This window comes from Lactuca sativa, chromosome 6, assembly GCF_002870075.4.
Source record: "Lactuca sativa cultivar Salinas chromosome 6, Lsat_Salinas_v11, whole genome shotgun sequence".
Taxonomy (NCBI): domain Eukaryota; kingdom Viridiplantae; phylum Streptophyta; class Magnoliopsida; order Asterales; family Asteraceae; genus Lactuca; species Lactuca sativa.
In genome coordinates, this window is record NC_056628.2 from 170,280,465 (window position 1) to 170,306,513 (window position 26,049).

A 26,049-nucleotide genomic window follows, 5' to 3' on the forward strand; every position below is an offset into this window, starting at 1 on the left:
AATGAAACGTTATGAAAAATAAATAAACACTTTAGCGAGGAACATAGGAAGTTTGTATTCGTTTTATCTTCAAAGCCTCAATCTACACTCACTAATAGGAGTCTAACTTTTCGAACCAATCAAACTTAAAAAACAAATAAAATGAATTTCATATACTTTGTGATTTTTTTTTATTTTCCAGGATTAATTGTTAGATTAGCCATGAATTTTTTTGGCTTTGTCGCCGTTAATTCTTAGAACTTTAAATTTATTAAATTAGATCTTCAACTTTTGTAAAATGTAATGATTTGGTCATTGCGACGGGCTATAGGAGGTTAAATATGATACAATGGTACATATCCAAAATATGATATTTATCTTCATCCATGGGGCCTTGTCAATGTATTTCTTTGACTCAAGTACAAAAAAAGTTTCCCAAACACCCTTTAACTAGGAAATTTATAAGTGTCACATGTGGTGCGTGCAAACAAAAGGATCACAATTCAAGAACATACAAGAGTCAAATTCAAGAACATACAAGAGTCAAATTCAAGAACATACAAAAGTCTGAGAGAGAATGCAAGAGAATACATGTAGCAGTCAACCAAGAAATTGATATGGTGCAAGGGTTGTCACGGTGTAATGATGAAAATGGTGCATGGTTGATGTTTTTTGGTATGGTTTTCATGTCGTTTAAGGTTTCAAAAACAATATTTTTATATTGAAAACTATGGTTGTTTAAGAAATAGTTATAATAATGTCATTGTGACTATCGATGGTTATGTCTTTTGTGGATGGTATAATTATGAACATGCTTGACTTTACCACCCTTTTGGTTATGTCTTTTGTGTATGGTATGTTGATGACATTGTGACTATGGATGGTTATGTCATACTATTTGTTTGAAAACCGATATTTTTCATTTTGAAATCATAAGTTTGTGTGTGTTACTTTATATACCATCTAATCTATGTACGAGTACACTATTAAGTTAAAGAAATCAATTTATTACAACACAATCAACTTAAACAAACATTATGAGAGACTAATTTAGACATTGAAATAGGTTACCATACAAATAAGGGTTTCTAAAAAAATAATAAATAAATAGAAAAATAACAACCAAAACCTTAACATATATGCCCTAGTTCCGGAACAACACAATAACCACAAACAAGACCCATGTTTTGCTTCTATCTTGCAAATTCCCCCAAGACACCCAATGTCTATTAATTAATTGTTCCTAGTAACCAATAAACCCAGTTGGTCTTCAACACATTATAAACCTCCATATGGAATCCTTCAAATTTTCAGGAAAAAAAGAAAAGGATTAAGCTCAAATCTAAGGAAAATGTTTGAAGTAAATTGCTAACCTGTTTACGACATGCATCAAATTGGTGATCAGGGGTAAGAGATGTCACTACATTCGCACAATCATCACATTTCCAAGCAAGCAAAACACCATCGTTGAAGGAAATGAGTTTATGTTTGAATAATAAAAGACCCGTTGAAGCCGATGGTGTATAAAAAAGGTATAGACTTGAAAGACAAAAATGCTAAAAATGTTCTCGTAGGGAGGACATATGTTCTACTTAATGGGGCCCTTTTGACATAAGTTAAATTAAGGGATCAAAACCACCAAAAAAGAAAAATTAGATTTTAAGCCATTTGTGCAAATTGAAAAAGATTTAGACTCCATCAACAGTTTTTTAGCAAACACAAAGAGCAAATTTGTAGTTTACTCAATTATTTATCACAAACCAGTTTGCACAAAAAATAAATTGAGTGTTCAGTGGAAACTTATAAAAAGTGAAAACATGTTCAACATGGTTTTAATATAATACACGTTTACAATTTTGCTAAAACAAAAATTATATATATAACACAAATTACCATTTCAAACAATTTAATAATTTCAAGATCATTATAATCCCGATGTGCTATTATATCGTCTATGACACACATCCACTTACCCATATAAGAAAATTTAACTTTCAACTTACATAAAACTGCAACTATCACCTACACTCTTTCAAACAGATTCTCCGATCACTATAACAACGCCGCCGTCAAAACAGTCGCCGGTGGCGGTGGAGCCAGAGCATTCACTGTTCCATTATCAGTCCAATTCGTTTCACCCCAATGCCAAAGCATACTCTCCCAGAAACAAAACTCCTCAAAACAACTCTCCAAACGCGAATCCTTTATCTTAATCTTCCAATGCCCATCAGAATAGTTCCCTTTCTCCGCCTCCCTCCGATCCCACTCCAACGCCGCCTTCTGCTTTGATCTAAGCAAACAATACTTATGCAGATTCTCCGGCATCGCATCATGAACCTTCCACCACCGTTCATGCGCCACGTCGCTAGCAAACTCCTGAATCTTCGCCACGTTCCAGTTACAATCATAGTCTCGAAAACACAACCATGGCTTCAACCCTAGGTAATGAAGAACGTAAAGAACCGGAGGATCGGCGCCAAAAAGACGTGTTTTCATTACCTTCTTTTCTTCCTCATCGCCTTCCCAAAAATGCTTTAAGAAATTCATATGTTTAGGGATCCGATGCCACCACGTGAAGATCTCGTTCAAGTACCCTTGGTCGCCACCGTTGTACGATTCAATTTCATCAATGTGATCCATCAACAACTTGAAAGTGCAATTCGAAGGCTCAACCACCATTACACCGGAATTGAAAAGCGTGGCGTTGTTTCCGGTAGCGGTAATCTCCGGCATCTCGAAGAGGAAATCGATGTTTCTGAGAATAAGTAAATCGGCGTCGATGAAAATGATTTTGTCGTAATCGGTTAACTGCCATAGACGAAACTTGCTGTAGTTCCATTCATTGTAGGCGTCTCGTTCGGCTTTAGGGTTTCTGATTCGTTCAATTGTGTGGACCTTCCACCCGGCGGCCTGAAGACCTTCGCGGTGGTAGTCGCTGATTGTATTGTCGACGAGTATCACCAAGTCACGGGTCGACCCGGACATCCGAATGCTTTGAGCTGCAGCAATTGCTCCACATACGTATACATGAGCCGAGTGTAGAATTGTTGTATACGCTTCTCGTTTTGGATTCCCGGAGTATCTATAATCTGTTACAAACATCAAATTAGTTCATCGATCATCATACACTCTTTATGTACTAGAGCAATTTGTTACATTAATTAAGGTGAAGGTTATGAAATGACCACGAACTTTTTCATTCTTTACATTCATGTCCCTAAGACTTTTAATTGTACATGTTCGGTCCTTGAAACTTTTTAAGGCTATTTTCAATGACAAGTAGCATTCATGTCTTTTGCACAAACAAAAGATAAGATGTTTGTTAGGTGGGGCACATCACATTGCAACTTTGGGCATGTTGATAGACACTTTAATCCAATACACATCAAACACAGTACTTTATGTTTAAGAATTTATTAAGAACTAACCTTTAGCCATGAGAGGGACTGAAAGTTCACAAGACCCAACCGGAAGCCGCACTTTATCCCTCAACAAATTAAGATCCGGTTCATATAACCAAACATTGCCTCTACGCATCACAAGCTCTTTACACATAAAAAGATTTGGAATCGGGAAACAATCAGTCACCAAAAGCACTCTAACCGGATGAACCCCTCTAGATTTAGCAACGAATCTTGCAACCGCAAGTTGCAAATGCAAACGAGCCACGTCTCTTGACCAATCCCGTGTCTTCACACACGGAAGCTTTACAGCTATGAAATCAATTCTTGGTTTTCTTGGAGCTTCAATCAAGGGTAATTTAGGGCATATGGGAACTTTATATTCTTCTTCTTCATCGATCCACTCGGGATATAGATCTTCCCAAGTTATGTTTTTAGCAGGATTGAGGTGGAGGGTAATGTGCTCGGGTAATGGGAGTAATTCCTTCCATTGATCGGTTTCATTCTCGTTGAAGTTTAATAGACCGATTCCCTTGTACTCATTTGCGTCAGAAAGCGTCCTAATTACCCCGGAAATGTGATTCCAGTTGACTTTTAAATGGGATAGATAGCGTTCATCGTCTGAGAGAGATTTCTTGTTTCCCCTTCTTTCTACCAAACTCACCCTGTGTGCACATGATGTAAGAAAATATTTACTGTGTACTGTATACTGCTGAGAGTAGGATATATAACGTACCGGGATCCGGAATGGGAAGGGCGTTCTGTGTTATATACAGCTGGCGAGTGAAGGAGCGTAAAAAGTGCTCCCAATATTATAATAACCAAAACAAGCTTTAAAGTAGGAAATTTGCAGCTTGCATTTCTGTCTTGGTTGGGACTAAGATATGGTTTTTCACCATCTTTAAAGCTTCTACTTCCAAAAGACCTTCTTTTGCTTGTATCTTCACTGAAACATAAAAAAACGTTTAATATCTTATAAAATAATAATATAACTTTTTGAATAAAACAATTTAAGAGGTCATATCCATATGCATAATGCATCACATTATAAACGTTCTGGAAGACTTTCAGACTGTATGAACTATTTCATTTTATAGCTAAATTGGTTAATTTTATGGGCAGATTACAAAAAAGCTGGTTTATTTTTTTGTTTTCTCTATTTCAGCTATTATTGACCTACAAAAACCGGTTACTATGTTTGATTTTGCTTACATGGACAACTTTTAAAGAGTTGGCATCTGATGTGGGAATGGAAATGTGAAAGTGTTGTTCTTAAGTGTGTCCATTAGTATAACACATGCTTATGTGGACATTTCCCTAGCCACATCAGATGCCACCTTATTAAAAAAAATTCCATGTAAGCAAATCAAACCTTGCAACTGATTTTGTAGGTCGATAATGGCTAAAATGGGAAGAAAAAAAAAATGCCAATGGCTTTTATGCAAAAAATAAATAAATCATAATGGCTTTTTAGGTATAGAACTGATAACATAGTGGCTTTTGTGTAATTTTCCCTAATTTTACCTATTTGATCAATTAGAGATAATTAATAACCCCAAAGTGACCCCCTTTTTCTATGATGACTTCACTAACATCACAGATCTTCTACCTCTACTATAAAATGGGAAATGAAAATATGACATAATCTTCAATTAAATTTAAAGAAATCCAAGTGAGAATATTTATGAAGACCCTACTGATACAAACTTAATGCTTTAAAATATTCATACTTCATTTCTCTTATTACATATATAATAAAAATATTCAAGGGATAGTCATGAGTTTCTTCAAACATCTTATAGATTCATGACTATGAAATACCAAACACAGCATAAACTATATTTGATATTAGATTTTCAAGGGTAATATAATCCATAAGAGAGGTCTCAGGTTCAAACCTTGGCATCCCCTTGTGATTTACCTCCTCCATGTTGTCAGTGGGGAGGGGTGGGATATACACCTTTTTTCTATGATGGGGCAGAAAGTGTGATGAAAGTTTTGGATTTTAAAACCGAAGAGTCAAATCAACTACAGATCTAAAATAAGGGCTTAGGTAGTTTTGGTAAAAGAAGAGAGGTAATTAATTCCTTTTGATGTTTGTTTTAGCAGCTATAGCTATCTACTTATAGGCTATATGTAGAAATAAATGAAAAACACAATTGAACTATGCATCAACTACAAATACCAAACAATTCAAAAGGATAATAAGATCTACAAGAATATGGGACCACTTTTTCCTGATTATGAATACAAAATTTGGTAACTTGTAACAAACGTTTTGATAACTAGCAATTTCTGAATGTGACATTGATATGACAAATCTAATCACCAACTTCTATTCTGTCATTCTGTGTATCCGTTATAACAATCAATGTCAATATCAGCCTTTGAAATCTAGAATTTTACATCAACTTTAAAGTTGACAGATTAACAAATCAAAAGACAGTGTATCACTATTCTTAGGTTTTGGAATAGATGGTCAAATAGTCAAACTTTATCTTACATGCTGACACCAAATACACATTGACTAGAATAGATAAGATAATAGTTTCTTTGATCCTGCAATCAGTAGAGTTTTTTTTCTGAAAAGTTTATTAGATAAAAGTCGCATTTTCAACTGCAATTGAGTGGACTTCATAGAGAAAGAGGTCTCTGAATCTAAACGATAAAAGCTTAAATTCCAATTCCATTTTGACCCAAATGAAATAAGTTCATAAAAATCAACTTTTTGCGACATCATTTTGTTAAATCTAACCAAATAAAACTTCAAATAAGCAAATACCAATGCAAGGACACAAATAATTCTTCTAACAAGCATTTTCACAAACACCTGGTTTGCATATATTGTCAACTCATTTTAAAGTTAAAAGAGAGGAAGGATCTACTTGGCTACGGAGAGCCGATGTCTAGGCTCAATTGGAGTAGGCGAAGCACCGAGGAGTCCTCTCATACTTGTAAAATCAATTTCAGCAGGGTTGCATCTGTGATCTGCGGAAAATGAAAATTAGGAGCAGACGAACATAACTGTTGACTCCCAAAAATAATTCTATTGCATGTGATTCCAACTTACGAATTCGGATCTTGAATACAAGAGAATATCAGAGCAACATTGAGTCTCGCATATGGTTTTGGTGACTGGTGAGGAAAAGAACATTAATGGAGTCTGCTTCAGCGTTAAATGTTTTATTACAGAGGGTCAGAGCTCGTACAGCCGCAGTCAAATTTATGTTCAAATTATGCAAATTTCTCTAAGCTATTGACATACTTCATTTTTGGCCCTTGAACTATGAGCTTGGCTAGTTGGGCCCTTATATTTTACAATAGCACCAAAAATGGTCAAATTGATTGAGAAAATGACGACGTGTCAGATATGTGATGAAATTCAATTATTATTGTCTTGAATTATTTTCGATTTAATATAAATTTATAACTATAGTTATTCTTGTTATTTTTAAAACCTATCTATTTGGATATTTTAATTTTTCTAAGAATGATTTTTAGACCTTCTTTTAGTTTGTATATGATAATATGAATATAACTATGTAATTTATAATTAATATAATTTTTTATTATAGTTATATTAAATTAATTTAATACTATTTATTTAACTATCGTTCAATATAGTAATTAACCAAAAGTTTCAATGTAATTAAAGAAACATTTTAATTTTAATCCATGTCCTTTCCATTTTTCAACTTGCAATACAATATATTTAATTTTTCAGTTTTGAATAGGATGTCAAATATAATAACGTAGAAAATTTAAAGTATGCTAATACATGTCCAAAAAGTTTTTTTTTTTTTTTTTTAATTATAATGGTGAATGTGAAACCTAAATCAAAATGGAAAAAAGAAATTTAAAACTGTCCTAAACTCTTTTTAAAATAATTTTTATAGTTGTTGTAACGATAATTTATACAAAAAACTAATAAATAAAAAGGATATTTACAAAATCCAGTTTTTTTAAAAAATCATATTTAGAATATTCATTTTGATATAATTTTTTTATAAAAAATAAAGTAAAAGGTTAAAGATAATCTTAGCACCATTTTTATGGACAAAAAAATAGTGTATTGTTAAAATCTGATGATAATCGGTTTGAGAGAGCTCGCTCTTTGGTTCACCTCAACACAGAAAATGATCATCAAATTGATGGAAACAATTGCTTCATTCCTAAGTTAACTGACAGTCACCGGAGCAATCGAGCCGGTCACCGGAACTTTTTCCCTCGAGATAACCCCACAAGATCTCCGAAAGCCCCGTATGTTTCGAGTCTACCGAAACTTTCTCCCCCGAGATAATAACCCCACAAGATATCCCAAACCCCTCGTCATCCCCAACCGCCTAGGCTCGCGATCAAATTCCAAACTCCAAAAGATTTCTTCACAAATTTCACTTCCGTCGAGAGAATTTCAGCTTGAAATTACGTCCACAAATCTTTCTAAGTCTTCGTGCAGCATTACATTAGATAATCGGTTTATTCATCTTGTAAGTTAAAGCTTCTCTAGGGTTCTATGTGATACACATTTAGTTTTTAGTGAATTTGAATATGTATCTGCTTTTGTGTGTTCATGGTGATCACTTAATCGTACTTTTTCGGGAAACGTTGGATTTTTCGTCCATGGTCTGGAATATCCGTTGAATCAACTTTATCTTTGGGTTGTGAAAAAGGTTTATCGGAATTTATCTCTTTATCTCACTTCAATTTCTGATTCCCTTTTTTGTAAAAGGCTATACTGTTTTCCTTTGTTTATTTACATATTGATGGAACTTGTTTTGACATTCTTTTGATCCAGTGCCCGTTATCCGCAATTGTAGTGGAAGTGTTATCATCGTATGATTCTGATGGGATGGAAAAGAATAGTTATTGTTCTATCATTCTCTCTGATGGTGATGGAGTCCTCAAGCAGAATGTTACCATTGTCATCAAGTAACATTGGTGCTGAAACTTCCTTTCTATACAAGTGGACAATCTTCAGTGCAAGCTTCTGTGTACTTATTGCTCTTATCCTCTCAATGTGTCTAATGTTTGAGCACTTATCTGCATACAATCAACCTGAGGTATTTCTGTTATGTACCATCTTTATACATCATAATTCTTGATTCCCTGTTAAATTTGAATATAATTATCATCTCAAATTACTTGTATTTCAGGAGCAGAAGTTTTTAATTGGGCTTATCCTAATGGTCCCTGTTTATGCATTGGTATCGGTATAACATCCATTCTCTATTTCTTTTCTGATACTTTTCTATATTCTTTACAATTATCTAATTTTCACCTTTTTTGTAACATGGACAGCTTTTATCTCTATTGGATTCAGATGCTGCATTCAACTATGAGGTAGTCAGAGATTGCTATGAAGCTTTTGCATTATATTGCTTTGAGAGATATCTCATAGCCTGCTTAGGTATGCTCTTTTCTAAATTTAACTCTTACAATTTCACTTTCATATGTCTATGTTCATCCCTTTTGAAAAATATTATGGTGATTGAAGGTGGAGAGGATAATACTATTAAGTTCATGGAAAGTAAAAGCCTAATCACCTCAAGCATCCCACTTATAGAAGAATCATATACTTATGGAATTGTGGAACATCCTTTTCCACTGAATTACATGCTCAGGGAGTGGTATCTTGGCCCTGATTTCTACCAAGCTGTAAAAATTGGGATTGTTCAATACGTATGAATTTTCTTATTTACAATTAGGTTTAATAATTCTAGTGTGGTTTACTCCTTATTCCTTATCTAATCTCATGAAAATTCTTGCTTCCAGATGATCCTGAAGCCCATATGTTCACTTCTAGCAATATTTTTTCAGTTTCTTGGAGTTTATGGTGAAGGGAAATTTGAATGGGGATATGCGTAAGTCCCTGTTTCCTGCCTTTTTTCTCCATTAAATGTTTTCTGGTTAAACGAGGGCAAATTTGTAAAATGTGATACAAGTTGTTATATTTGTTTGCAGCTATCCATACTTGGCACTAGTCCTTAACTTCAGCCAAAGTTGGGCCTTGTATTGTCTGATACAGTTTTATTCAGTAATCAAAGATAAGTTAGCACCAATTAAACCTTTAGCCAAGTTTCTGACTTTTAAGTCAATAGTATTCCTAACATGGTGGCAAGGTGTTGCTGTTGCCTTTCTTTTTTCCATGGGTGCCCTTCAAGGGTCTTTAGCTCAAGAACTAAAAACCCGCATTCAAGATTACATCATCTGTATCGAGGCAAGTTTTGGGCTTTATTTCCTTTTTTATATATATAACACCTGATTTAGGGTTTAGGGTTTAGGGTTTTTAAACATATGTATGTTTACATACAGATGGGTGTTGCTGCGGTGGTGCATATATATGTATTTCCCGCAGCACCTTACAAACGAGGTGAAAGATGCGTACGCAATGTTGCTGTGATGGAGGACTATGCATCTTTAGGTTCGGAACCTGCTCCGGATGAGGTTCGGGATTGTGAGAGAACCACAAAATTACGGTTTGGTCCTCATGGTGAAATTGAAAAGCGTATGAAGTTACATCAAAGTGTCCGTGATGTGGTCGTTGGAAGTGGTGAAATCGTAAGTTCCCATAACTTTTAACCTAGGGTTCCAGTAGCAGAGCCAGAGTTAGACTGTTGTGTACCTGATTTACATCTCACATCCTGACAGTGTTTTGTTGTGACTTAACATTTTTTTTATTATTTTTGTTGAATATAGATGGTTGATGATATGAAGTTTACGGTTTCGCATGTGGTGGAGCCGGTTGAAAGGGGAATAGCGAAAATAAATAAAACTTTTCATGAAATATCAAAAAATGTGAAAAGACATGAGAAGAGAATAAAGAGCTCTAAAGATGATAGTCATGTTATCCCTTTAAATTCATGGAGTAAGGAATTTTCTGAAGGGGATGATGATGGAGTAGGAGGGAGTTTTAGTGACAGTAGTGTCTTTGAAGGGAGGAGACCACGTCAGCAATCAAAAGTCTCTTCTCGATCTAACATGTTTTCTAAACCTTTTTGACAAAAAATAAATCAAATGACATATTTGGATATCATCTATATAGCTGGTAAGTTTATGTTTACTTTTAGACCCCATTTGTTACACCTGACATGACATGACAACATTGGACTGAGGCTGATGTTTGTGTTTGTTGCAGGGTGATTAACATACTTGATTCCGTTACCACTATAAAAAATGTGGGTGATACTAAAAAAGGAGGTTATCAGCTAACGATAGAGGTAGTAGCTAATGATGTATTATGTATATATGTTTACGTTATATAATCCTCTAATGGATAGGGATTTATCCTTGAGGAAAAACTGAAAATACGATGCAGGATATTTTAGAAGTTCTTTTTGGAATAAAGGATGAAATGTTGATAGTTGCGTTGTGGAGTGGATGGTTCTAAATATACACAAAATTGAATGAATGTCTGTGTTGACTCGCTATAGAAATTAACATGTGTAGGTGATTTTAGTGTCATCAATACATTTAGTGCAGTCATGATTCTATTTGATACAAGTTGAGTTATATTTGGTTATATTAAGAGGAGGTGTCAAGTGTACACTAAGATAACTAATTAGGACTCAGGAATGTGGGGTCCACAGACAAACAACGCCTCTGGTGGATTCAAGGGGCTTAGCCCCTGGCGAGATCTAGGGGCATCGCCTATAGCGGGTCAAAGGGTAGAGCCCTTGGCGGACCAGATCCTTAATGAAAAAATTGACCCGGAGAAGATTGCCCACAAATATCAACTGTCACAACCGTTGGAAATAGTTGGTACTTTTCCCACCAAATTAAACGAATTAAACTGCCATCTTCTTTATAAATTGATGGGAATAGTTGTACTACTGAAACTTTAGTACTACATTTGATATTAATGAATATATACTAACAGTGGAAGAGGTTGATGATGGAGGTTGTTTGGATGACTACGATTTGCTTCATTTGGAACTATGGTAATGCTCTCGTCTTTGGTTCTAAGGAGTTTCGTCAAAACACTATTTTTGGAAGAATGAACAAAAAAGTTTTATTTTCTTTTAACCGGATCGGGGCAATGAATCAAAGTAAGTTGCATGTCAATCAGGTTGTTTAGATACATAATCGTGTGTTGGTAGCTAAAATGTGATTGTTTTGTTTTGTTCTAGCGTCTTGCTAGTTTATCTTTATAAAATTAAGCGGTTCCAAAAAAGAAAAAAAATTAAAGGAAGATTTGACACACTTGCTAGACTTTTTCACTTTGTTGATAACAATGGCTTTGAATGCGAGACTTTTTCACTCACTTTGTTGATAACAATGGATTTGAATGCTAGACTTTTTCACCTTGTTGATAACAATGGTTTTCAAAGGTCAAGAATCAACATCTTCAAAGTATTAACATTCAATTACTTGTCAATTGTTAAGTAGGGTCGAATGAACAAAGTCAAAAAGATATTAAAAAAACATACCATTAAATGAATAGATTAAGCGCATTATTAGTTAAATAATTCCAGATAAACATACCTTGATAAATAATCAATTGTAGCAATGCATATATAAAAATAATATCATACTAGTTGAATGCATAAATGCAAAACCAAATCGTAAAAAAGATTGATTTTGTCGTATCATTGAAGTTGTAAATATTTTGTTCTACAAATGTATTTTGATAATTGCAATATCTTTAATCTAAAAGTCTTTCTAAATTATAAATATATATTTGCTTTAGAGGTGTATATGATTCAATTTAATGTAGTTTTTTTTATTAAAAACTAATGATACTAGGACTAGGCAAAAGTGGAAATTTGAGAAATTGGATTAAATTATAGGAAAAAAAATTAAAGCGTCTCTAATGCATAATTTAATAGAATAATTGAATGAGGTTACATATCGAATCGGCATTGAATGATTAAACTCACCATTGTGGGATGATATGTTGACATTCAATGAATATGAAATTAATGACCATTGAACTCTTTAATGGGAAAAAGAACATTTTAGGAGGTGTTTGGGATTGTTTTTCAAAACAACTTATTGACTTTTTGAAAATCCAATAAGTCAAAAAAAATATTTGCCAATGTCAAAATGACTTTTTCATTAGTTTTACAAAAGTCTTCAAAAACGAGTTTTGAAAAACATGTAAAATTTGGCTTTTTGAAACTCTAGCTTTTCACCCATAATAGCTTCAAAAAGGAAATTTTAGCCGAACATTTTTTAACTTATTGACTTATTGATATCATAAAAGTTAATCCAAACATTTTTTCTAAAAACCCATTGTATCAGCACCATAAGTCAATTAACACTTTTGAAATTCAAAAACAATTTCAAACACCCCCGTAATTATGTCATTCGGAGTACCCACCACTAACCACTAATGTGGTGGGTGTCATCTCATCACCACACACAACCACTAAAGGTTTGTATATACACCACTATATTCCTCTTATTTTTTATTATTTAAATAAAAACTATATATATTTTAATTACGTAAAATCAAGGTTCTAAAAAGCTAGTCATGACGTGCTATGGCTTTAAGACTTGTACTTGCCGCCACGCTTTAACAAAATGTTGTCACGCTTTAACAAAACGTTGTTTTGAGTCATATATGTATATAAAAATAAATAATAGTAGAAAAAATATATATAATTATTGATTATATACAAAACTTCAGTTACGTAAAAAATTAAGGCTTGACATTGTCATCACAATCACACATAACCTTATTTAGAACCTTGCTTAAAATGTGGAGAGAGGTAGAGAAAGATAGAGAGAGAAATAAGATAATTGGATGTGGTTGTCCGTACTACCCACCACAAATGACCACAAAAACTTGCAACCACTAGCCACCACTAAACACCCAATGTTGTGTTCACATTGTGGTTGGTGCCATGTACACATCAGAGCCCTCTGTTGAAGGTACTCCGGATGGTCTTATTAAAAATATGTTCCATTGAATTTTGCAAAGTTCAATATATTATAGAAATTTTTTGATTGAGTTGTATAAAAAATAGAAAGATGATTTGACAATCAATTAAATTCGTGAGACAAATCACAAATGTCTTTTTTTTTTTTTTTTGGTGTTTTACTAACTCGAGATAATATAGAAACAAGTCGTGGGTCATTGCTCATTAGGGAGTAGCAATAACAAGTATATTCTCATAAATGTACATTAAACAAGCTACTTAATCCATGCAATGACTTGGTTGAAAAAGTTGGGTACTTTATTTAAGAGAGACAAAAAATACATTGCTATTTCTATTAACCGAAATAAAATTCACTAGATAAATCCATTAAAAAAAACTAACATTAACATATAACTAGTGTTTACTACATAAATCCAATAAAAAAACGAATTCATAAAATGTGTAAGATCTATTGATACGGGCACAAACCAAGCATTGATTCCATACCCGCCAATTGATGATGAAGGAACCTATAAACCGATTCGGTTGTTGTGGCAGCTATTCTCACAACCACACCTGTCCCCTGCAACAAATGGCAACCTACTTTCATTTATTTATTCTTATTAAGGCATTCTACTTTGAAAGCTTTTATCCAACTATAGCATTATACTCTTTCAATTGTTTGTTATTAGGACATTATATTATACTTTAATAAATTCAAATCCAAATGTAGCTAGGATAAAAATTGCTTTGTATTTGGAGGACATTTCTATAATTTACTAAAAAAGGAAACAATATAAAGGAGAAAATAAAAATTACCTTTGGACCAAAAGGGCTACAAGAAGCAATAAGTGAAGGCTTTGTATATCGATCACTATTACATGCTTTAGAGACTGAGATTCCTCCAATAGATGGAGCGCGTAATTGCTCTGACATCATCTTCTTCACATCTTCTTGAATTTGGTTTTGTATTTCCTTTAACTTAGGCCTAAATTAAAATAATAACCCAACCCAAAAACATGATTTTTTTTTTATTGAAATTTCATATTATTACCAAGAAAGCAAAAAAGCACACAAGAATACTTCAAAAAGATAACCCTACCCTAGCAAAATAACCATTGCAATTACTTGGTAATCCTGCATTCGTTCACCAATACTTGAAACACTTGTGTTCTCAAGTAGTACCTAAATAAAATCAAACAAATGGAGATATACTCATTGTAATGCTTCTTTTTTCATATGTGTTTTAACTAGTATAAAACAAATAACTTGGTTTAAATATGTGATTAGTTTATGTCAAAGACAAAGTATTGTAGATGTTTTGGAATCCGGTGTCCTAAAAGAAAGAAAGAAAGATACCGTATCAAGAAACATGGGCTTTGTATCAAGATATATGTGATTGGTGCTTTTATAAAGCCCAAAATCCCATTTTTCTCCACTTTCATGACGCCCACTAGTGATCCAATCAACAATCAGTAAACTTGAGTCTCCAACCATTCTAAAGATTTGCTTTTGGGAGTATCTTGCTGTAGAAAAACATGTCACTGGATCTGGAATGACAACCAAAAGGGCATCACTCCCTATTCTTGCCTACTACATTCAAAACATTAGCATCATTAAAATATATAAGTAATGAAATTAATATTCCATTCTACATTCTAAATTTTAATCTGGTTGATGAGATTGATGAGAATCACAACTCTAAGATCATTAAGTGTTTTTAGTGTCGATTACATATGTTAACTAGCCATCTTTTTATGTAATAAATTTAAATTTGAAATGAAGCTAATGAAATAAGCAGCACTTAATGCAAAAAGAAAAAAAAAACAGGACAACTTATTACCTCCATCATTTGCTCAGAGCACTTCAAGGCCACTGATTTGTACACCTATATAACCAGGTGAAACTTCTGTTATTTTAATGAAAACATTCAGCAAAGATTTTAATTCCCTCCATCTTTTAGTATTTTGGAACAATCAAGAAGACAAGAAGGTATGTACCCTAGATGCAGCAAAGTATATCCGGATAACAGAATTTAATGTCTTTTGTGTTGGTGTTAAAGTTAGGCCCTAATTATGTATACTATGCACATGAAATGACATGAAAATATGAAATGAAGCTAGATAATTGGTTGAAAATGTCACTATTTCTATAACTCGTGAGCACAAACTTGCTGTAATTGGGAACACGGAAATTATTTTAAGAATTGAGGCATCCATAAAGGAAATTTTGCAGCTTTTACAGGAGAGAGCATATGAAGCATAAAAACAAACACATGGTATGCAATCAGATAGCTGTGATGTGAAGGAGACTGACCTTGGTAGATGCCTGAGTTGTCAAAACGGCAGTGCAACCATCTTCTACGGTAAGGTCAACCGAAATGCAATCACCCTAAATTGGAAAGAGAGAAAGAAAGAAAGAGAGAAGCATGCGTTATAAGAAAGGTCAATCCTAAACAATACAAAACCATCTGTTTCACTCAAACCTTATCATAGCTTAATCGAAATGCTTACAGAAACAATGCCACCACCATAAGTGAGGGTGTAGATCCAAACGGCATCAATTTCAGAACGCCCTGCCTGCAATACATATCAAATCTGAAATTTTTTCTCAGGGCTCATAAAGCAGAGAATAATTTGATAGGGATTTATTTGATACCTTCGTCGGAATGATGAACTTGAGAGGATACTTGGAGAAGCATCGGGTTACGGTGGACTTGCCTCCTACTCTCCCCACTACTAACCTCCCGGTTTCCATATTTACCCTCTATTCTGCCCTCATAATTTCCTCTTAATATCATAACATCATTACAAAATTACACAGATGTCACCCAACTTCTATTTTTACCACTTAAATCATTTCTAAACAAATTTAATTTACATTTGATCCCTAACTTAAGTCAAAATCAAGTCAAACACAATTTTTATAAAATTGATGACTTTAGTCCTATCTTCATCAATTTCTAATTTAAGAATTCTAACTTAAACTTATAAATATTACATTCATGACATTTAAATATAAAATTTAAGTTAATTTAGATCGCACTAAAATTTCTTACTTTTGAAAAGTGTAAACATTGAGGTTTTTATTTCATAAAATGGGTACAATTCGTCATCACACTTTAATATAACTTCTCAATTTCATATAAAAGCCTCGTAATCAAGTTTTCAACGAGTTAGTCTTTGGCTAAGTCAACAATAGGCATACAGTTTGCCATTTGACAATTATAATCTATTCATTTTATGGTTACACCTTTTAGGTCAAAATACTTATACTTGTTAAATAGTCTCATTATATTTATTTTAAAACTCTATATATTTACCATATGTTTTATTTATTAATTCTAACTATTTATTTTTATATTAAATTATTTTTTTTTCCAAAATTTTTATTTTTCACTAAAAAGGCTTAGGTTTGTTTTGAGGATGTTACATATTTCGTTTTTCTCGAGTAAGCCAACAATTCGTAGATAAATTGTAACACCCGTATATCCGGGCTAGTCAACTTAGAAATAATAGGGTCGAAAACGACTTTTCGACAAAAGATTATTTAGAATAAATAATATTAACCAAGTTGTAGAATATGTCTCAAGGGTTTCGTACATATAAAGAACGCCGAAATCCGAGTTATAACGAAGAAGTTATGACTCGTCGAAGTTTCGCGACGGAACCGGCACGGCACCGGGAAGACGTAAATAGTGAATTTATGATAGAGCGACTTTTAGCCTTAGTGATCTAAATGAAATTCATATAATATGTTAACCTGGGAGCTTCCATAAAAAGAACGCCCAAATCTGACTTCGTATGAGAAAGTTATGATTTTTCTAAGATTTGGCTTAGTGGTGCACGACCCGAAACTCGAATTCTAGTTCGAGCGGTTTTTGGCCTACGCAACCTAAATGAGAGTTGAAGATCTCATTAATAGGAACTCAACGGTAAAAAGACAGACGAAAACGGAGTCTGTATGAAGGAGTTACGAATTCTTCGCGGTCATTTAACAGTCTAATCTCCTCGTACTGTTAAATTTAAGATCGGTTGAGAATTAGCTAACAGAGTCTAAATGAAAGTTGTAGGTCTTGTTTTTACCTACGCATGGATACAGAGAACGTCGAAAACGGAGTTCGTATGCGAAAGTTATGAGTTTTTGAAAATCGATTGATTTCCACCCTGTGTACGATGCTACGTGTCAGCACCAGGTTGTGGCTGGCTGTAGCCAGCCTGGCTCACGATGTGAATATCAAAAATTCACGACGTGAACCTTCCTCTATTCTCCTATAAATAGAAACTCCCCTCTCCTTCATTCCTCACACCTTAACCCTTCATTCCTCTCTCTATGCTCTCTCTCTAAGCCCTAACCCCCCCCCCCCCCCCCCCCCGAAAAGCCTAGGGAACCTCCCTAGCACGAGGCGGAAGCCCCGGAGCGCCCGATGGCTCCGAGAAGAAGAGCCTTTCGGCTCGGAAACACTGCTCCAGCGAATCCCGGTTTTGAGAAAAATCCGATGTAAGTGAGCTACGCCTAACCTATCTTTTGTATAACTTATGTTTTAATATAGTAATGTTATTAGGACCTTATAATAAGTAATTGGGCTATTATTATAGGTTATATAAGTACCGTTTATACTAGGTTTTGTCCGAGGAAAATTGTGTTAAGAGTAACGAAGTGTTGTCCGAGTGTCGAGTCACCACCTTCTCAAGTGAGTGTATAGTCTCTTTCATCTTACACATAGATATGAAGTATTTTAATATAAATTACATGTTATGTGTGCATATTGTCTGAACACTTGTTGTCTATACTGGGTGAAAGATTTTATACATGTTTTAAATAATTTAAATTGTATATGTATTTTATATCTACAAAATGTGTTGGGTAAAACACGGGTAGATGAAATAGTTGTTGTGTGATAACACGATGAAAGACATTAATGTTGACGGTGATCCAGTCATCTAGTGGAGTATAGATGACGACCACAAACTATACTAGACAGTCCGGTAGAACGATAGCAGGCTCGTAACCTGTAGGTGTTTTTTTGAACTAGGTGCTCATTAGGTATTTTTGAACTGAGTGTGTTCACTAGGTATTTTTGAACTGAGTGTGTTCACTATGTATTTTTGAACTGAGTGTGTTCACTAGATATTTTTGAACTAAGTGTGTTCACTAGGTATTTTCGAACCGAGTGTGTTCACTAGGTATTTTCGAACTGAGTGTGTGTTCACTAGGTATTTTTTAATTAAGTGTGTTCACTAGTTATTTTTGAACTAAGTGTTTACCAGATGTTTTGGACTACATGTTCACCAGTTGCAATCTATAAACCTTGGTAACGATGGACTTCGTGCCAATTCCTTAGGATGATCCTTAGGAATAAATGAACGAGGAATAGCTTATTCTTAGGGTAGATCCTTAAGAGTAAGGAAGATAACGGGGATGGGTAATGGGGTTGATTGTTTGATGTTTAAACATAATAATTATATTATTGTGGGTTGAAAACCCTATGTATTCACCAGGTTTCCCAACCTGACCCACTCAGTTTACTTGTATCACAGGTGATGATGTGAGGTTACATTACACTGAGAGATTAAGGAGATATAGATCACTAGTGTAAATGAATGTAAGTTCTGTTTATGCTTATGTTTCTGTATTGACGATGACATCCCAAATGTTTTAAAATGAATAAAAATACATTTCTTCGGAAATGCTTTGATAATGAAATTATTATGTTTTTTTTCTGGGAACAAATTCTGCAGCGTTTTTATTAAAAGAGATACTCTGATTTTTATAAAGCATAAACAAAAATCGGTCTTTTCTAGCCGTGAAAATGGGGATGTCACAGTTGGCATCAGAGCATTAGTTTAAGTGAACTAAAAATATGGATTTATTTCTAGACTTAAACTTATAATGCTAAGCAATGATTGTGAAGAGTGTGTCTTAGGTAATACACCTGAATAGACACAAGCACTAGCTTATTTAGGGAAAAATGTCTAACATGCTTTTATGTGCTAAATGATTTATGATATGCATTATATGATTGTATCTATGGTCTATTGCTGACCGGATCTGGAAACTTTATGTGTTCAGGTTTCTAAACATTTAATTACAGTATTAGAACTGGCATATAACTTTTCGGAGAAATAAGGGGATTTATACATCAATCATAGATAAAATCTTTCCTATCTTAATTCTCATCATTACACACCGACCGTATGATTTGGTGTATAGATCGAAATGGCAAGAACCCGAAGTGGAGTCGAGAACACGAATGGAAATAGGAATCAACAACCCCCAGTGATTGAACAAATACCTGTTGTAGTAACTGCACCTTAGCCAATCACAATGGCCGGGGTACAAGTGATGATCCAAATGATGTTGGATCGTCAAATGGAGGAAACAAGGAGTTTACTTCAACAAAATCGAGTGGAAATTATGATGCATATTGAACAGCCCGAGCTGAATGATGGGCAGTCAGAAGGAGGGAAGTACAGTGGGACGGTTGGTCAAGCCAACCCACCGATAGTTAGACGAAACAATCAGGATGGAGGAAATGACGGACGTGGATGCAAGTACAAGGATTTCATGGCATCCAAACCCCCCGAGTCTTTCTGGAAGCCCATCACCGGTGGAAGTTATGGACTGGGTCTCCGAGATGGAGACAATGTTTGAGAGTAGCGAGTGTAGCAACAAACAAAAGACCGCCCTTGCGGTAGTACTGAGCTTCTGGAAGCTACTAGCTAACACGATGCCCAAGGGAGAAGCAAGCAAGATGTATTGGGAAGATTTCCTAGTGCAATTAAAGATGCAGTACTACTCTGAGTAGGATCTTTTGGAGATCAACAATGAATTCCAGAATCTGAAGACAGGGAGGATGAGTGTCACCGAGTATGCTGCAAATTTTACGGAGAATATGAAGCTCGTTCCTTATCTAGTTCCAACTGAGCTCTCCAAGGTCAACAAGTTTGCCCACGGATTACCAACAGACTTTGGTCCAATGGTCAAGCAAGCGACCACTCTAAAAGCCGCCATCTAGGCTGCTAAGAATGTGGAGACCCAGATAAGAGAGAAGGGTCCGAAGAGAGTTGAAGTTAGTGAGAAAAGGAAGCATGAAGGTTCTTTAAGGTCCAACAAGGAGAGAAAATTACCGAAGTCTGGAGGAGGAGGAGGTGAAGCAAGATGGTGTGATAAATGTAAGAAGAAACACTTTGGAAAATGCGGCGAGGAGGTGACATGTTTCAAGTGTGGAAAGTCTGGGCATTACGCCAATGAGTGTACATCCAACAAGAGGTGTGTGCTATGAATGTAAAGAAGGAGGGCATCTTTCAAAGAATTGTCCAAAGAAGAATGAAGCAGCAAGGCCAAACACACCACCAAGGCCAAGGGAATTCCAAATGATTCTTGATGAAGCAGAAAAAAAAGCGCAAGGAATCAAGGATGACGAAATTCATACCCAAAGATCGAGTTATGAAGTAGCCAAAGGGATAGAATCATATGATGTAGCCTATTAGAGGCATAGTCTAGGGTGAACTTGAACACCTATGTAATAGTTTCAAGAAATAATAAAATCTTTGTTTTGTTATCTGGTGTGTTAAACTATTATGTGATTTTCTTGAATGGTGACTTGGAAAACTGCGAAACAGTACTTGGGACGAGTATGAGTAGGTGTGAAAGGTAGTAGATGCATATACTATTGGAAGCACAGGACTCACGCTTGGATCAGGGAAAGACACAAGGTTACCAAGAAGCTAGTAATTGATTCCGTTTTGTTCATGTGTAACACCGAAATTTTCAAAACAAAATTTTCATTTAAATTCGCTTATCTTTTTAACACTTTTCATAAAAATCTCATTTTTATTTAAATTACAATACATGAATCTTTTTTTCAATCAATTAATAAACTAGGATCCTCAAAACAAACGCTTCCTCTGGTGTGTACAACCGCGCCGGTGTCGTCCCATGATCCTGAGAAAACCTGAAACATATAACACAAAACACTCTAAGCACGAAGCTTAGTGAGTTCCCCAAAATACCACACATAACACATACTAGCCACTCGAGGCTATAACTTTGCGGGCCCTTGGTCCCTAACTCTGTGGACCCTCTGGTCCTAGCTCTGTGAACCTTCCGGTTCTAACTCTGATATACTTTGATATACACACGACATAAACCACATAGAAATAATACAGTGCAACACATCACATAAATAGAATACAATAACTCTGTCATATAACTCTAAAATACATTGTCACATAACTCTGTTGCCACTCTAGGTAAAGTATAGTGAGAAGACTCACCTCAAACGAAGTCGGATGAACTCTCGTGCTCAACGTCCCGACCTGGCCTCCTCCTATTATTCAAATAACATCCCCGATCAATACTCTCTCATTTTCTCAGCTCTAAAGATTAGGTAGAAGACCATTACCCTTCCCCAAACTCTCTTAAGTCAGTCTTGACCAAAACCCTAAAGTCAACGGTCAAACTTTGACCTGACTCGTCGAGTGCACATGGGCGACTCGGCGAGTCCACATGTGTCCACAGAATCCTCCTCCTAGCCTCGCTTGACACGTTGATCCAACCCCTTGCTCGACGAGTTACACCTGGTATGAATCGCGGGGCAACCCCGACTCGACTCGTTGAGTCCTCTCATGAACTCGACGAGTTGCTCCCAAGACAACACTCATCTGACCTTCTGAGGTCAGATCTGTTCCTCTAATCCATAGATCTGACTTTCCTAGGACCAATAACCACGTAAAGGTCGAATCTTGGTACACATGCAAGGCTCTCTATGCTTATTTTGCTGAAATCCTTCATATCATGACAACCCTAGCTCATAACTCCAAGGAAAAGGCATAAAGCAAAATGGAAGGGACTCTCTGGACCTCTTAAGGTCCAGATCTAGGAATCATTTCACCATGGGACCTCTCATACTCTAGATTCAAGCTAAATAAAGCATGAAGAAACCCTAGATTCATGAAATCTACTAAACAAACGAAGATGGACATGAATCCCCTTACCTCTCACAGCAGCTCTGAACGAAATGATGGAAGATTTGAGTCCCACAAGACAGGCCAACTCGAAATCCATCCTTACCTTTGCTAAGACACCCAAAAAGATGATGAATTAGCCCTCCTCTTGCACTACAAGCCTCCTCTCTGCTCTCTATGGTTTCTCAGGGTGTAGTGGCCGCAAATGAAGGCCATAAGGACCTTTAAATAGGTCCCAAACCTGAGAAATTAGGGTTTCTCTGCCCAACACCTACTCGGCAAGTCCCTCCTCTGACTCGTCGAGTCCTCTCATTAAATCCGCGTGAGAAACCCGACTCAACTCGGCGAGTTGGATCCTCAACTCGTCGAGTCTCCCCTTTAATCAAAAGATTAAACTACACAATAACAACCCTGAAAGTCCAGATGTTACATCATGTATGTCGTACCATTGTTTCGGTAATGACTAAGAAGATTGTTGTTATTCCGACCCTAGTGTTCATATCAAATTGAGTCCGACTAAGACGAGTATGTTAAATGGTTCAGAGAATCAAGTCTGATGTAGCATCTGACCTAAGCTAGAAGCTTCAAGGGAAAGACAATCAAAGCGATCGGTAGAGGTATCGCGATAGCTGCTTGTAGCTATGAATACTACCTTTTAAGATGTGATTATATCACATTAGAACATGAATAAATGTATAGTCTGTTCTGGAATTGACTCTAAGAGATCTGAGTCTAAGCGTTGCAACATACAATGATAGGTCATTAGAATATGACACATCGGTCCATGGTAGTAATAAAAGAACTTATCTTAAGTTTGTTAAAAAGAAGGAGTCTCCAGTAAGGATCAATTTTATGACTTGAAGGTCATAATTTGGAGTCTAACGAGAGATGGGGAGCGGGTCCAAGATCAGGCACCGCCTGCAGTCAGGAAGTCCAAGAGTTAGATAGTCGTTCGAAGAAACATCAAAGTTACGGTTATTACTTAGGATGAAGAGATAACGTATGGAGTCATCATGTGAGCCCTATTTCGTTGATGATTCCGGGACGTAATCATCCTAAGGGGGAGATAATTGTAACGCACGTAGATCCGGGCTAGTCAACTTAGAGATAATATGGGTCGAAAACGACTTTTCGACAAAAGATTATTTAGAATAAACAATATTAACCAAGTTTTAGAATATGTTTCAACGGTTATGTACATATAAAGAACGCCGAAATTCGAGTTATAACGAAGAAGTTATGACCCGTCGAAGTTTCGCGACGGAATCGGCACGGCATCGGGAAGACGTAAATAGTGAATTTACGATAAAGCAAATTTTATCCTTAGTGATCTAAATGAAAGTTGTAGAATATGTAAACCTGAGAGCTTCCATAAAAAGAACGCCCAAATCTGACTTCGTATGAGGAAGTTATGAATTTTCTAAGATTTGGCTTAGCAGTGCACAACCCGAAACTAGAATTCTAGTTCGAGCGGTTTTTGGCCTATGCAACCTAAATGAGAGTTGAAGATCTCATTAATAGGAACTCAACAGTAAAAAGACAGACGAAAACAGAGTCCGTATAAAGGAGTTACGAATTCTTCGCGGTCATTAAACAATCTAATCTCCTCGTACTGTTAAATTTAAGATCGGTCGAGAATTAGCTGACAGAGTCTAAAGAAAGTTGTAGGTCTTGTTTTTACCTACGCGTGGATATAGAGAACGTCGAAAACGGAGTTCGTATGCTAAAGTTATGAATTTTTTAAAATCGATTGATTTCCATCTTGTGTACGATGCCACATGTCAGCACCAGGTTGTGGCTGGCTGTAGCCAACCTGACTCACGATGTGAATATATAAAATTCACGACGTGAACCTTCCTCTATCCTCCTATAAATAGAAACTACCCTCTCCTTCATTCCTCACACCTTAACCCTTCATTCCTCTCTCTATGCTCTCTCTCTAAGCCCTAAACCCCCCGAAAAGCCTAGGGAACCTCCCTAGCACGAGGCGGAAGCCTCGGAGCGCCCAGTGTAACGCCTGTGTTTCTGGGCCTGTCATTAATGTTGATATAATAGTCTAGGTTAACCTTTGTAACCCGTTTTAAAATAATAGAAGTGTATTATTTGAGTATTATGTGTTATGTGCTTAATTGTGTGTCTTAATTTAATTAAGAATAAAAATAAGCGTCAAAATGAAATGTTAGATAAAGCCGATATCTATGGATAATGTTGTAGTAGATGAAACGAGGTTTCCGAATATATAAAGAATGCCGAAATCCGAGTTATAACGAAGAAGTTATGACATGTCGAAGTTTCGCGATGGAACCGGCAACGCTAAATGACGAAAAAAAAAGTGAAATTTACGTTAGAGCGATATTTAGCCCTAGTGATCTAAACGAATATCATAGAGTTCGTTAAACCAAGAGCGTGCATAAAAAGAACACCCGAATCTGACTTCGTATGAGGAAGTTATGATTTTCTGAAGTTTCGACTTAGCAACATGCAGCCCGAATACTCGATTTGAGATCGAGTGATTGTTGGTTGAAACAATCTAAATGAGAATCGAAGATCTCGTTGATAGTAGCGCATTGGTGAAAAGACAGACGAAAACGGACGTCGGATGAAGAAGTTATGAATTTATAACGGAGTTTTCTTGTCCCGGCCTACTAAAAATAAAGTCAAAATTAGCCGACGGAGTCTAAACGAAAGTTTTAGAGCGTAGTCTCACCTACGCGTGGATATAAATAACGTCGAAAACGGAGTTCGTATGAAGAAGATATGAATTTTTGAAGTTTATTAAATAATTAAAATTAAAATTTAATTATTAAATTCTGATATTATCCGAAGGAAGGGGGGGAGTCATCGATCCGATCCGAACTACACCCAACGTACCCCGATGCATGCACCGCCTAGGACTCGAGTGCTCCGATGACGCATGTAATGACGATCCGAGGCAGTACGCCCAACGTACTGCGAGGCCTCAGCCTCCTATAAAAGGGTTGCGAGGGCAGCCGACTTCATTTGCCAAATTCTCTTCTCTTTCTCCCGTTTTGCATTGTTTTGGTGAAAAGAGGAAGTTCGATGGAACTTTAGGATCCAACAAGAAAAACAAGTTCTCGAAGTCTGGTTCGAGGGGAGGTGGAGGCGAAGCCAAGTGGTGCGAAAAATGTAAGAAGAAGCATCATGGAAAATGTGAGGTAGTGGCCACATGCTACAAATGTGGAAATCCAGGGCACTATGCCAATGAATGCACCCTCTCTAAGAAAGTTTGTTATGGTTGTGGTGAGGAGGGACACATGTCGAGGGACTGCCCGAAGAAGAAGGAGGTAGCTAGACCCAACATTCTGCCGAAGCCGAAGCCGAGAGCATTCCAGATGACACTGGAAGCTGCTAAAGATGAAGCTGATGTCTCTTTAGGTACCTTTCTCGTAAACACATTGCCTGCCCAAATTTTATTTGGTTCTGGAGCCAACTACTCATTTATTTCGCATGAATTTGGTGGAAAACTAGCTTTGCCTGTTGATAGACTAGATAATGCCTTATTAGTCGAAATTGTTAGTGGCAAGTTTGTACATGTTAGCCATCGTATGAAAAACATCTTAATTGACTTGAATGGGAATAAATTTCACGAGGAATTATTGCCTATCGAACTAAACGATTTCGACATCATGCTTGGAATGGATTGGCTTAGCGCCAATGACGCCGAGATATTGTGCAAGAAGAAGATAGACAAAGTAAACCCACCTGGGAAAGAGTCGTTTATGGTGTATGGAGATAAATGCAGAGTATATTATGGAATCATTTCATTGATGAAAGCCAGAAAGTGTTTGGCCAAAGGATGTACATCGTATCTAGCATTCG

The 26,049-nt window shown here is 35.9% G+C and overlaps 3 protein-coding genes across 7 annotated transcripts; 1 reads left to right on the forward strand and 2 right to left on the reverse strand.

The window, feature by feature from the left end:
- Window positions 1-1,850: 1,850 nt before the first annotated feature.
- Window positions 1,851-6,606, reverse strand: LOC111901936 (putative UDP-glucuronate:xylan alpha-glucuronosyltransferase 3). Its single transcript, XM_023897797.3, has 5 exons — window positions 6,451-6,606; window positions 6,266-6,368; window positions 4,117-4,326; window positions 3,408-4,045; window positions 1,851-3,068 (listed from the first exon to the last, which is right to left on the reverse strand). The coding sequence occupies exons 2-5, from the start codon at window positions 6,328-6,330 to the stop codon at window positions 2,032-2,034; spliced, it is 1,950 nt and encodes a 649-aa protein (XP_023753565.1). The 5' UTR covers window positions 6,331-6,368; window positions 6,451-6,606; the 3' UTR covers window positions 1,851-2,031.
- An 832-nt stretch (window positions 6,607-7,438) lies between these two features.
- LOC111901935 (protein LAZ1 homolog 1) lies at window positions 7,439-10,744 on the forward strand. Of its 4 annotated transcripts, none has more exons than XM_023897796.3 (10): window positions 7,439-8,050; window positions 8,176-8,440; window positions 8,534-8,590; window positions 8,679-8,787; window positions 8,875-9,059; window positions 9,153-9,241; window positions 9,342-9,597; window positions 9,693-9,938; window positions 10,077-10,425; window positions 10,516-10,744. In XM_023897796.3, exons 2-9 carry the CDS (start codon window positions 8,216-8,218, stop codon window positions 10,377-10,379), a joined length of 1,470 nt encoding a protein of 489 aa, XP_023753564.1. In that variant the 5' UTR covers window positions 7,439-8,050; window positions 8,176-8,215; the 3' UTR covers window positions 10,380-10,425; window positions 10,516-10,744. The 4 variants fall into 4 exon arrangements, with proteins under 4 accessions (XP_023753564.1, XP_042751869.1, XP_023753563.1 ...); XM_042895935.2 differs by having other exon boundaries at window positions 7,439-7,867; window positions 8,051-8,440; XM_023897795.3 differs by having other exon boundaries at window positions 7,439-7,867.
- A 2,796-nt stretch (window positions 10,745-13,540) lies between these two features.
- On the reverse strand, window positions 13,541-16,029 carry LOC111901933 (urease accessory protein D). 2 transcript variants are annotated; one of them, XM_023897793.3, is made up of 8 exons: window positions 15,899-16,029; window positions 15,754-15,819; window positions 15,557-15,631; window positions 15,084-15,128; window positions 14,600-14,830; window positions 14,343-14,425; window positions 14,060-14,228; window positions 13,541-13,823 (listed from the first exon to the last, which is right to left on the reverse strand). In XM_023897793.3, the coding sequence occupies exons 1-8, from the start codon at window positions 15,995-15,997 to the stop codon at window positions 13,710-13,712; spliced, it is 882 nt and encodes a 293-aa protein (XP_023753561.1). In that variant the 5' UTR covers window positions 15,998-16,029; the 3' UTR covers window positions 13,541-13,709. The 2 variants fall into 2 exon arrangements, with proteins under 2 accessions (XP_023753561.1, XP_023753562.1); XM_023897794.3 differs by having other exon boundaries at window positions 13,541-13,840.
- Between the last annotated feature and the right edge of the window lie 10,020 nt (window positions 16,030-26,049).

Excerpts from the sequence above, each read along its gene's own strand:
- LOC111901936 (XM_023897797.3), bottom strand. The coding sequence starts at position 6,330 with ATGAGAGGACTCCTCGGTGCTTCGCCTACTCCAATTGAGCCTAGACAT. Across the intron at positions 4,327-6,265 it reads CATCGGCTCTCCGTAGCCAA|TGAAGATACAAGCAAAAGAA; the intron begins GTAGATCCTTCC and ends TTTATGTTTCAG. Across the intron at positions 4,046-4,116 it reads CCTTCCCATTCCGGATCCCG|GGTGAGTTTGGTAGAAAGAA; the intron begins GTACGTTATATA and ends ATGTGCACACAG.
- LOC111901935 (XM_042895934.2), top strand. The coding sequence starts at position 8,216 with ATGATTCTGATGGGATGGAAAAGAATAGTTATTGTTCTATCATTCTCT. Across the intron at positions 8,441-8,533 it reads CTGCATACAATCAACCTGAG|GAGCAGAAGTTTTTAATTGG; the intron begins GTATTTCTGTTA and ends CTTGTATTTCAG. Across the intron at positions 8,591-8,678 it reads CTGTTTATGCATTGGTATCG|CTTTTATCTCTATTGGATTC; the intron begins GTATAACATCCA and ends TAACATGGACAG.
- LOC111901933 (XM_023897793.3), bottom strand. The coding sequence starts at position 15,997 with ATGGAAACCGGGAGGTTAGTAGTGGGGAGAGTAGGAGGCAAGTCCACC. Across the intron at positions 15,632-15,753 it reads ATGGTGGTGGCATTGTTTCT|GGTGATTGCATTTCGGTTGA; the intron begins GTAAGCATTTCG and ends TTTCCAATTTAG. Across the intron at positions 15,129-15,556 it reads CAACTCAGGCATCTACCAAG|GTGTACAAATCAGTGGCCTT; the intron begins GTCAGTCTCCTT and ends CTGGTTATATAG.